General features: G+C 45.9%; 1 protein-coding gene across 1 annotated transcript in view; it reads right to left on the bottom strand.

The window, feature by feature from the left end:
* Positions 1 to 12,602, bottom strand: part of Etv6 (ETS variant transcription factor 6) — a 235,153-nt gene that overhangs the window by 4,890 nt on the left and 217,661 nt on the right. The window contains 2 exon segments of the mRNA XM_021641343.2: positions 2,108 to 2,208; positions 3,385 to 3,527. Coding sequence (XP_021497018.2) covers positions 2,108 to 2,208; positions 3,385 to 3,527 — 244 coding nt within the window.

Genomic DNA, 12,602 nt, shown 5'->3' with positions numbered 1-12,602 from the left:
GTCTGCCTTCCCCCTTCCTCTGCTCTCCCCATAGGGATGAACTACCCTCCAGCACCTTTCCTCTCACCATTCCCCCAAGTCAGAGACGCCCTTTGGCCCACCTGCCAGGCTCCCGAAGACACACTTATTTGCCACTGCTCACTTCTGTTCACTCGGCACTCCTGTCTGCCGGTCCTTACAGAAAGTATGGATCGGGGCTTTCTGCAAATCTCCAGCATTGTTCTGACCTGGAACCTTCTGGACTCCTTCTGCTACTCCCTCTTCTCGTGTTTTGCGTTTATCATCAAGAGGTGCTTACCAGCATGAGTCTTCATGGCAGTCTACCTACCACACCCTCCTTTCATCTGCCCACACACCTGAGTCTGATACCAATAAGGAACCAATTCTGTACAGTTTGGCTTCCAACACCCATTTCCTCAGAAAAGGCTCATCTCTTCTGAAAAGCCGCTCTGTGGAAGTTGATGGACCTTCCACGACTCCAGCTTCAAGATTACTTAGAACACTGATGGTCAGCTGAAGAGAACAGATCATTCTGGGTAGAATTTCTCAGCCCTGTAGACCTGCCTTGCAGGAACCAGGTCTGGAGGACCAACGTGATATATCTTAGTGGACACATCATGCAATCATCTCTTTGAAAAATTCCAGGAGGGTTTTCAGAGCTAGGTTTAAGACCAACGACTGAGGTGACAAAGGAAGTTGAGTATAACGGGGCCCAGTCCTGTAGGATGAAAGAGTGGGGAGCTGAAAGTTTGGGGTGAAGGATGAAAAAAGGGTGTGACCAGAGCTGCAGGCAAGAGCTCTGTTGTGTTTAGTCTACTCTACTGCCATTTCTTCAACAGCCTTTTCTGCTCCCTTTACACACGGACGCGGCTGCTGTTGTTGCTACATTACCACTCCATCTCGGCGCTAATGCCTCGCCTCCTGGCTCTCCTGATGACCACTATTACCTTGTCAGCGCAGTCCCTCACTCAGTGACATTTCCCCACCTGTGCATGGCCGATTCTAAACCCACATCTCTAGCCCCAGCTCTTGCGCTTTCTGTCCTACTTGCCAAAACCTGTAGCCTAAAGTCCAACTTGTGATCTCACTTCTCTCGTCACATCAGTGACTCATGTGTCAGGGCTCCACCTCGCTGCCCTCAGTATCCCTTCAGATCCTCCCTTCTTTTCTACTTCCAGGAACCACAATCTCCAGGGTAGTAGCTGCAACAGCTGGAATCATCAGCTATGGGGACCTGCAAAGCGGGAGGGCTGCCTACTTCAGTGCCTGTCACACCTTCCTAACTGTGATGCATTTGTGAGGCGTCTGATTGGAGGGGCTCAGCTGGCAAATGCTTCCGTGCAGGTACCAGTTTAGTTCCCACTCACGCAGAAGGGGACACAGAGCGCTTATGCTTAGTAGTCCCAGTTGCTGGGAGGTGGGGACAGGTAGATCCCTGGAGCTTCTTAGCCAGCCCCAAGCCAGTGAGACCTCATCTCAAAAAACAAGGTGGACAGGGCCTGAGAAATGACCTCTGGCCTCCACATGATTGTGTACACACACGCGTGAAATAAAATCTTTGAGTTGACAGTCACTCTTACTTGATGAGCTATCATTTGGTACTTCCAACTCCATCAGATTGTACTTCCTATTTCATAAAAAAAAAAAAAAAAAAAAAAAAGTGAGCTGCTGCTGACCAATTACACTCACACAGTGACTCACTATGGGTCATGACCCAAAGCCTGACAAAGCTGCTTCCAGGTTTGGTGACCTGGAAGTCCCAGCTTAATCCTTCACTTTGCTATCGACAATAGTTACTCTGATTGCTCCATTTAACTCCACTGGACTTCGATGTCAGATAATGCTATTTGGTCACGATGTGATTTTAAAGCTGAGTCAGATTGCATTTAGCTTTGGCTTTCATACTGGATGGACTTAAGCAAAAAGAATGATCTTTTCCTCTTAAGTCCTAACAAACCAGCACCCAGTTTCCAATCAACAGTCTTTGAGGTAATGGCTCTGGGTCTTAGGTCGGCGCGTCGGAGTTCCTGACAGTCTCCCTCCTCCCTCTTATGTAAAGAAAATCATATCCTCCCCAGAGAAGGAAAGGAAAAAGAGGAAGTGCTACCTGAACAAAAGCCTCTGTCCGGGCTCCTTCCTGATAATGTTTAATTTGTAGTAGTGGCGCAGGGCTCTGGACATTTTCTCATAGGTCATGTTTGTTCTGTTCTGTTTGTTCAAAGGAGGAAGGGAGAGAGAGAGAAAAAAAAAAAGCACAAAGACACAATGAAATGAACCTCAGAAAAGGCACCAGGCAGCTATTAAAATAAAGACTTGAGTGGCCCCACATGTCCTCGCCATGGGAGCTCTACCTGCCCGCTGGTCTGCTGCCCTCTAGGGCCTTTCCTCTGCTGTCCACCCTCATGGCCGCTGTGGCCAACGTCCTCCTCAACTGAACTGCCCTCGTTCAGGCTGGGAGTGCTAACTAAGCCATCCCATCCCACTGCAGCTGCCATCATTCCTGCTCCCGGCTTCCTGTCTCAGGTGAGAGACAGGTGGTCCACCCTTCCTGTCCTGGTTCACATACAAGTTCTTTTCTGGTTGCAATGACTTTTTCACACTGGCCTTGGGCCTGTCATTGTGGATGGGCAGTGCACAGAAGGTCTCTCAGTGACTCATGAACTTATGTCTGTTTATGTGGCCTTGATGTATTTGTCCATGGCCCTTGGCTGGTCTTTCTCGGCTGGGAAAGGGCTCAGTCATGCCACGTTAGTGTCCCCAGCTTAGTCCTGGATCTCCTTCTACATCAATTGGCCTGGATCGCAATCATCTCCTTTCCATATCTGCACATTTGACTGCCTTCCTTACTATAAAGGATTATGTTTTGAATTCCACTTCCTCTTCCTGCCCTGGAAAACCGTGGGGGCAGACTTCTTGCACCTCTTGCTCGTAAAGGGTATGGTTTATAATCAGAACCTATTTTTCCATGCAGAAATGGACTTTGGTGAAAAGGGGAGTTTCCAGCTGGTGGGGACAGAAGTAACACTTCCCAAAGGTCCCTTGTGAGTCATACAGCTCTCACTACTTCCCTATTCCCCAGAACCTAAGGACAACAGAGTGGCAGGTCCAGGTCAAGGGGAGTGGCAAGGGGAAAGCCTTTATAATGAGTTTACTGAGCTGAGCTCTGCTGAGTTAATGCGCCCTGGACAGAGGTAGTGGATGGGGGGGGGGGGGAAGGTACCTTTAATTATTTCCTTCCTTCACAACTACCTAACTGTTTGTCCAGTGAGGAACAAACCAAATAATCACGGGCAGAATCTGGAGGGAGAGGAGACAGTCGCCCTCCAATACAAGGATGGAGACTGTGTTTTGGCACCAGTTTTCCCAAACATTTGGCCTTTTTACCTTATGATTTCCCCACAGCCGCGCCAGTCCGTTGGGATCCACTATCCGGAATATTTTGGATTCTTTGTCCTCCCATCGGATGAAGTTTTCGTACCGGCTGTCAGAGAGCAACTGATAGACGTAATCCCAAAGCAGTCTACAGTCTACAGAGGAAAGGGGAGAGTGCTGTTGAGAACGTCTTTTTGTGGAGGCAGTCACGAGATTCAGAAAAAGGATCTGTAATCACAGCTTGGGCCTGGTTTTTGACTGATTGTTTGTCTTATTTCCTCATTCCATAGATGAAATGGGTCCAGAGAGAGCCTGTGAGCTCCCGTTGACCTTTGACCCAGGGAGGCTCCTGGTTGACCGAGGCCGTCGCCTCTATGTGAGGATCAAGGAGGAAAAGACTTGTTCAAAGTCATGACAAAACTTGAAGCTGAACCAGACAATCTGAAGGGTGAGGCACCAAGCTATACCTGCAAATGAATAAACGGGCTTTGACAATGGGCTACAAAAAGGCTAGAGGGACAATGGTGGAGAGAGAGAGAGAGAGAGAGAGAGAGAGGTGTATGAATGTAACTGTACTCACTAGGAAGCTAGAGGAGACCCTGGGTATTTCCTTTACCATCCTCCACCTCACTGTCTTGAGGCAGGGTCTCTCACTGAACCTGGAGGTCACCATTTTGGTTAGGATGGCTGGCTAGCCAACTCTAAAAATCCATCTACATCCCCTACCCTCCCCAGTTCTGGGCTTACAGTCACACACTGCTGTTTTACATGGCTTTTTACCTGATTTTTACAAGAGTGCTAGAAGTTCAAACTCAGGTCCTTCTGTTTGTATAACAAGCACTTACACACTGAGCTATCTGTCCAGCCCCTTCACCTATTATTTATTTACTTATTTAGAAATACAGCCTCTCACTAAACAGGAATCTAGACTGGCTGGCCCTCAAGCTCCAGGAATCCCCCTGTCTCTGTCTCCCCAAGTTTACAGATACACACTGCCATATCTGGCTTTTTGGGTGAGTGCTAGGGGTCACTATCAGGTCTCCATGCTTTTGTGGCAAACACTTTACCAAAACTGACCCATTTCCTGAGCTCCCCCCCAATCTTATAGTTCTAATGAGACTAGTATGATGAAAAGTTAAAAGATTAGAGTTTAAAGATTATTCTGCAGTTGGTGGAAGATGCTGAATGGATACAGAAAGACAGGGGCTAAAGAGAAAATGGCAATAAATGAGAAATGATGGAAAATAAAAACTGTGTGGCTTGGTGACGTTGACTGTGGGCACTGTGGCTAGCATTTTGAAAAGAAATACAGATGTTCTTGTTAAATCATCCTGGAGGTTTTTCAAGTTGCTTTATCATAATGGACTCATGGCAGAAAGGATTTTCTTGGTGCAAGACAATCATTTCTCATTTGCAGGGCTGATACCCAATTATGTGGTCAGGCAGCAAACCCACATCACATGATTCAGTGTGGCCCAGCACTGTGCTCGGCCCAGGGTTTTGGCCGTAAGTCCACGGCTTCTGGGTCTGTGCTGTAAAGGTACCTGGGTCACCTTCCAGCGCAAGCTAGTAGGTAAGTGGAGATAGGCATGTATCTTCCAGGTACAGTGGATTGGCCCCTGGTTGAGAGTAAGAGGTGCCATTTTCAGCTGCTCACTGCATGGTTCTGGGGACCAGGGGTTAGCCAGATGGCTGGTAACAGAAAACCAGTGACTGTATGTGCTATTTATGCATTTGTGTGTGCATCTGTGTGAGTAAATGTGTACTGTACGTGTGCAGGGTACCATGCAGGCCAGAAGAGGGTGTTGGATTCCCTAGAACTGGACTTACAGAAGTTTGTGAGCTGCCGTGTGGGTGCTGGGAATTGAACTTGGGGTCTTGGCAAGAACTCATAAGCTAGCTTTCCAGCCCCAAATAGTGCCTTTATAAAAGACATCTATAAGACATCCCTTACATATCTATCCGTGAGGACACAGCAAGAAGATGCTACCTGTGAAAAAGAGCACACATCCATCGGCAGACCTCAAATCTCCCAGTGTTCTGCCCTTCAACCCTGTGGCCTCTGGAAGCTTGTGAGACACAGCCTTTCTGTGTCCTTTTCCTCTTCCCTCCCTATTCTTCTTTACTTCCTGCTGTTTTGGAGAAAGAGTTTTGGTATGTAGCCCAGGCTGGCCTCAAACTTGAGGTGCTCTTCCTGTCTCCAAGTGCTGAGATGACAGGTATGCACCACCACATCTGGCTCTTTTCTACTGTTTCAGCCTGGATGGACTAAGATAAGAACTGGGCTGTGGTTCTCTTGCCCAAGTTTGGTGTCACAATCAAACGGCAGGCACATTTGACTTTTCTATAGTTTCACTCAATTGGAAAACATCTCCCCAAACCAAGCACTTCCACATGAAATGCTGTTCAGTGAGGAGAAACAAAGGTGTTCACACAGCCATGTTGTGCATGGCTGAGAGGTAACAATCACATGTGCCCACAAGTACACACATGTGTGGAAGCCAGAAATCAAGGCTGGGTATCTCTTCAACTGCTCCGCACTGTATTTTCTGAGACAGGGTCTCTCACTGAACTTGAGGCCCACTAATCAAGCTAGACTGGCTGGATGCTAACTCTCATGATCATCCTGCCCTCACTAACCCAGTAATAGGATCACATGTATACACCCTCATGCCCCGTTCTAGTGTGTTCACCTTAATAAGGTCAACAAAGGGCAACCACACACCTCTGGGCTCCAGGCTTCCTGTGGAGTTCAAACTTAGAGCAGTTGGCTCTCCTGACCTCCAACCCCATCTGAACAGGGATTTCCCCATCGCATGTTCTCTCTTTTATTGTCATGGCCCATCCCAGATATTCACTGTCCCTTGGATTATTTCTTTAGCTAAAGGCTTGCCCAGCCCCGGGGTTTCACATTGGGCTTTTCAGAGGCATCAAACTGGGTTCCAGAAAATGACTGCACAATGTGCCCACTGGATGGCAAATGCATGGCAGGGCTTGCCGGAGAACAGACTGTACTTGTAAGCTTCAAGAACACTTGTATATTGCAACTTTTTCCCCCTTTCATAAATTTGAAAGTAAACCCAAACAAGCCTCCAATTGATCACTTTAAATGACATTTAATCCAGCAAAGCCAACATTAGCTGCGTAATAAAAACATTGACATTCAAGACACACTGAATTACTCAGCCACTAACGGAAGTAGCAAGGGGAATTTCATGGCATAAAGCAGTTGCTTCAAGCTCAGAGTGTAAGTGGCTTTTATAACACTATTGATTTCTCTGTTTCTTTAAAAATTATGCCCAGATGATAAAAGTAACTGTCTGACCACACAGCCATGTTCTCTTATTTACTATTCAAGTATAAGCCATTAAGTAACAGACACACTCTCTTGTTGTCTAGCTCTTTCGGATACTATCATCAGAGACCACCTGGAATTTTCCAGCTTTGTCTGACTCCATGTTTTTGCAGATGCAATGTCCTTTCATTGATAATAAGCATGCTGTAAGACAATAAATAAACCACTAAAGTCTAAAGACAGAAGTCCATCCTTCTATAAAACAACTGACCATTAATGTATATTATTTTTCAACCACAAGGTACTTGTTAATTTTAAGTTTGTTTCTCTTAAAGAGATGATGGTGAGTGTTAACTGTCAGCTTGACAGAATATAGAGTCACCTGGACAATGGGGCTCTAGGGATGTATGTGAGAATCATCTTGCCTGGGTTAACTGAGATGTGAAGACCCGCCCACTGAGGTAGGTCTTCATAGCTATTCCCTAGATGGGCTCCTGGACTACGTAAGGGAGAAAGACAGCTGAGCAGCAAAACGCCTTCATCCCTCTCTGCTTTCTGATTTTTAGATGTGAGGCAACCATTTGCTTCAAGCTCCTGCTGCCTTGATTTCCCCACCGTAATGGGCTGTACCCTGAACTGTGAGCCAGAGTAAATCCTTTCTCTTTTAAATTGCTTTGGTTAGAGTATTTTGTCAGAGTAAAGGGAAAAGAAACTAAGACAATGGTAGTTTTTCCATATAAGGATGTTTGAGTATTAAAAAAAATATAAAAAAAATAAAAATAAAAAAAAACAGCAAAAAAAACGCCCATCACTTGGATCATCTCTTCTGCAGAGGAAGTTTATGGAATGGATTATCTCAGATAAAGCTACTTTCCAACTGCAGGAACAGTTCCCTGTTTCCTGCTGGGTGAGGTACCCGGCTATCTGCCTCTAAGACGCATTGTAACAATCCCTTCCTGTGGTTAGGGAGAAATATTTTCACTCCCACGTCTGTCTCATACTAGAGACTTATTGTGTAAACTCACAGAACAGAGACTGTAAAAGGGTGGACAATTCACACATAACCAATATGGCTTTAAAAAAAAAAATAAAACAAAATCCCTGTTAGACAAAACCAATCCTTAAAAATTTTGAGTAGGCAGGTCAAATTATAGACAAAGGGAATGGGTAATGATGGAGAATAAAATTTATCTTCCCAGAAAGTGTCTAAGATGGTTATTTTATGTTATTTTACTTGCTCAAATAGAATCTTAAGCCTGGGAACCCTGCCTGAACCAGGGGTTTAAGCTTCCATTACCAGGGAGACAAATCTCAGTGTTCCTGGTCATGCTTTAAACATTGATGACCTCAAAATTGCTAAGTTAACTGAACATTCAGCATCAGAGCAAGTATAGTGAGGTATAAAATAAAAAAGTGACAGCTAACTTGTGACAGCCACTGTTCTGTTTTCTGTTTAAGGTGGTGTCTGACGATGTCTGGAGACACTTCCAGGTGTTACAAGAGGGGTGGATGGAGGTGCTTTTGACTAAGACTGCACAGGACAGGCCCCCACAACAAAACATTCTTTGGCCTAAATATCAAGAGTGTGGAGGCTGGGGTGCTCTGCTTATAGGGACAGACATTCACATGGCATGAAGGGGACCACTGTCATCCAGGCACTCTTCCTTCCTCCACGCTACGCTGGCTATTGCCCAGAAGTAGAGTCTACAGATCCAGTCCTGCTAACTGTGTGTCGACACTGAGACAGGTGTTTACCACGGGCAATTGTTGTGTTTTGCTATGGCGGAGGAAAAGAGAAAGCACCGGTGCAGAGTGGCATGCTGAGGAAGGGTGCAGTGGAGATAGACAACAGGAAGCCCACTGGTGCTGCCTGGCTTCATGTGGCTGCAAACAAGCTGGTTCTTCAGCAGGAAGGGAGGCACTGGATTCGAGCTCACACCCCTGCTGACACACCCCAGGGGAGACACAGCCTACAACAGGAGGCCAGCAGCACCCCATCGCTGCTGCGCTATAGGTGGCCACAGGGATTCATATCCAGGGATAACAAAGAGATTGGGAGATGGGGTAAAAGGTACACTGAGACTTAAGTAAATGAGACAGTCTAATCTTCCCAAGCCCCAGGCACCACTCCTCTCGGCCACACAGCAGTGTGTGTGTGTGTGTGTGTGTGTGTATGTGTGTGTTAACCACCACCCTGAACATTCTTTCTCTTTAGAACTCCTTGATTTCACACTGAAAACAGGGTACAGTGCCTAAGCTAGAATGTGAGAAGTCAGAAACACTTGGAACATTCCAGATGGAGTGAGCAGTTTCTCCCTCCCCAGGGTTCATGAGGTCTTAGTCATTATCTTACCCACCTCCTCTAAAAGGGACCCCAGGCAAAGCACAGGGGACATGCATCACAGATGGAAATCCCAAAGGAAGCTGAGGTAGGGACTCGGAGGGCTGCACTTCGTGGGTTAGCATCCACAGACCTTACTGCCTGCCTGTCCATGTCTGTGCCAGCTCCGGATGCACACCTGTGCTGGCTGTAGCCGGGGTGTTCTGCTAATCTCTTAGACCCACAGCATGATAGCTCTTTAGCAAAGCAGAGAAGGGACGCTGACCTGTGGGCATTAACCTCCTTGTGTGATACACTTCCATGCTGTCTTACAATCAATCAAAAGTGCATAGAAATGGGCAGCATTCCCCATGTCACACACAAGAATGGAGACTTGAGCCTGGAGTATTAAGCCCTTTTCTGGTAGGCAAGAACTGCATTGCGTGGAGCTGATGGCAGAGCCTGGGTGAGCCCACAGGAGGTCCACCCTGCTTTCCTGGGGATGCCCTGCCTCTTAGTACTAGACCTTACCAGAGAGGGCTCTGGGCTGAGGACTCAAGAGGCTTACTTAGTCCCAGAGACACTGCAGGAAAGTGGCTCTTCCAGCGTGTGAAAAACAACTACAGACTCTTCGGCTGAGGAAGGCATCCCACAACTCCATCCTTTGAGCTTATATAAGATCCTCACCTCTCCTTAGTAAGGCTCACCTCATTTTTATGACTTTTTAAAATTTTTGGTCTTGAAGACTATTCCTGAAGCTCATTTACAAAGAGGGAGGGGAAGATCCAAAAGCCTCACTTGAAGTTTCTCTCACTCCAAGTTTCTAGGAAGGAAACGGAGAAGGAGTGTGGGAGGCTGGAGCACAGCACCGGCCTCTGCTGCCCCAGGGTCTCTGCGGCCAACCTCCCACCACTGCCACTGGGTTTCATTCTCTTTTTTTCTCCTTTTATTGAAAAGAGTTTTTTTTCTCCCTCACATAATATATCCTGATTATACTTTCCCCTCCCTCTATTCCTGTTTCTTCCTTTCTTCCATCCCTCCCCTCCCCTCCAGATCCACTCCCTTTCTGTCGCTCAGAAAACAAACAGGCTTCTACAGGAAAACAACAAAACAAAATAAAATGAGATAAAACAAGAACACAGTGGAATTGGACCAAACAAATAAACAAACAAACAGAAGGAGAGCCCAAGAAAAGATGCAAAAATCAGACACACACTCATTCACACACTCCAGAATCCCATAAAAACACTAAACTGGAAGCCATGATGTATGCGGAGGACCTGGTGCATACCCAGGCAGGCCCCATGCGAGTTCCCCCAGTCTCTGTGAGTTCATCCGTGCACTGATCCTATTGATGTAGAGGGCCTCCATCCCCTATGGCTCTTAAACTCTTTTTGCCTCCTTTTCTACAGGGTTCCCTGAGCCCTCAGGGGAGGGATTTAACAGAGACATCCCTTTTAGGGCTGAGTCTCAAGGTCTCTCATTCTTTGCATACCTGGGGCCTCTGTATCTGTTCCCATCTGCTACAGGAGAAAACAGGTTTGATGATGGCTGAGCAAGGATCTATGAGTAGAGCGGAATGCCATTTAGAAGTCATCTTATTTATTGCTATTTATTTATTTATTTATGACCAGTAGGATCTGGTTTTACTATAGGTCCCTGGGTTATGTAGTCTCTGGTTCTTGGTTGGGTACGGGTTCCATCTTGTGGAGTTGGCCTTCAGTCAAATCAGATATTGGTTGGTTACTTCTATAAGCTTTGTGCCATCGTTGCCCTAGCAGGCAGAACACCATTGCAGATTAAAGGGTTTGTGGCTGGCTTGGTGTTCGTATATCTTTGGATAGTGTGTAGAGTTAATCCAAAGGTTTGTGGCTGGATTGGTGCTTATGTTTTTCTTTTGGTAGGAACATAAACAGAGTACCTTCCTGCACCAAAGATGCTAGACTGTACAGGTGGAGGCTCTATGAGGCACAAGCTTGACTTCTCCATGTTCAGTGAGTTGTGTAAGTGGCCTTTGCTAAAGTTTGTGGAAAGCAACCTACAGTCTTGGCAACAGCCTGTGTTGTTTGGGGATTCCCATGGGACCCCTTTTGCCAACAACTCAATTAGATGTAACCCAATCCTGGTACTAGAAACTTCATTTGGTGACAAGCAATAGCTAGCCAGGTCTCTGTCTCCCCCATTATTTGGTGATTTCATTTAGATTGCCTTCATATATGTATACATATTAGGGAGCTTCTGTAGGTTTCCATACTACCCCAACCCAATGGTCCTTCATTTTATGGGTCTCTCCCTATATTCCCTCCCTTGTTTCCCTGGAGGCCTCCAGGGTTGAGTTTCTGTGGACAAATAACTGAAGTAAATACACAGCAAACAACAGTAAATCATGAAAAAGCATTGTTTAGGCCCTTTGACAAGCACAACAGGATGCTCATGGCTCTCTAGTCAGAATCTTCCTGCTTATGTTAAAGATGTAATCTTGTAGAGATGCATTTTTTTTTTTCAAACCTCCTGAAGGGTGCCTCTGAGGATTTGAAAGACTGTCATGAAGGGATCCTGAAGTGAGAGGGAAGTCTAAGTCTTTTTGGCTGTAGGATCTAATAAGCCAAACGACCAATGGCATCCTGAAAGAAGTTTAAGTTTGAAAAGATTGAGAAACTACAACAAAAGCTATCAGGTACATAGGAAAGACAGGAAAGAACTGCATGATTGTGGGTCAGGGAATTGGACTAACGTCCCCATTCTCATGAAACAAATGAGCCAAGAATGAACTATGAAGCTGGTTCAAGCCTGTAATTGTGGCACTCAGGAGGCTGAGATAGGAGTTAGGGCCAGCCTGGGCTACCCTATCTCAAGCAAACAGACAGACACTGGATTATAAGACAAATGACAGATTACCAATGAATCTTTCCTTGGCAGATACCTAGATTAAGGTCAAGAAAGGGATAAACATAAAATCTACTTATGTGAAAATCAAAATGACTTCATTAAAAAAAGATTTTTCAGAGCCCAGTGTGATGATATCCACCTGTAATCCCAGCTCTCAGGAGGTTAGGGCAGGAGGATCAAAGTATTGATCAATCCTGTCTTTCACCTAGAATAATGTCTCACACATAGCAAAAACATGATGATTTTTGAACAGATGAACAAATGTGGCTACAAATTTAAATGTGCAAAGAATCTGCTACTGAAGAGTATTTTATTTGTGTTAATGATGCTCTTGCAACTGTTCTGTATTGTCCTGCAAGCACAGCCTGCAGTCCTGAACTTGTCTGCTCACTTACATCATCTGTTATTGTCCTCTGCATGTGCCTCAGACATGCCTCTTCCTCCAAAGTGCACACATTCCTTGCCAGCGAGGGCTGTGTTTCCTGCACTCCCAGCCTACACTATGCCTGAGGTTCTCATACTGACTGTTCATGGGAACCATGGTGGGGAACACGAGGCATCCCCCTAATATTTACAAGGCCAACTGTAAATATTAAAGTGTTTGTGGCCATAGGCTCTCTGGAATGACTCAACTGTATTCATGTTTGGGCTGTGGCTTGAAAGCAGACACAGACAATAATTTAATAAAAGCATGGCTTTCCCCAGTAAACTCATTGACAAAATCAG

This window comes from Meriones unguiculatus, chromosome 5, assembly GCF_030254825.1.
Source record: "Meriones unguiculatus strain TT.TT164.6M chromosome 5, Bangor_MerUng_6.1, whole genome shotgun sequence".
NCBI classification, from domain to species: Eukaryota; Metazoa; Chordata; class Mammalia; order Rodentia; family Muridae; genus Meriones; species Meriones unguiculatus.
This window is presented reverse-complemented; position numbering and strand designations above follow the sequence as displayed.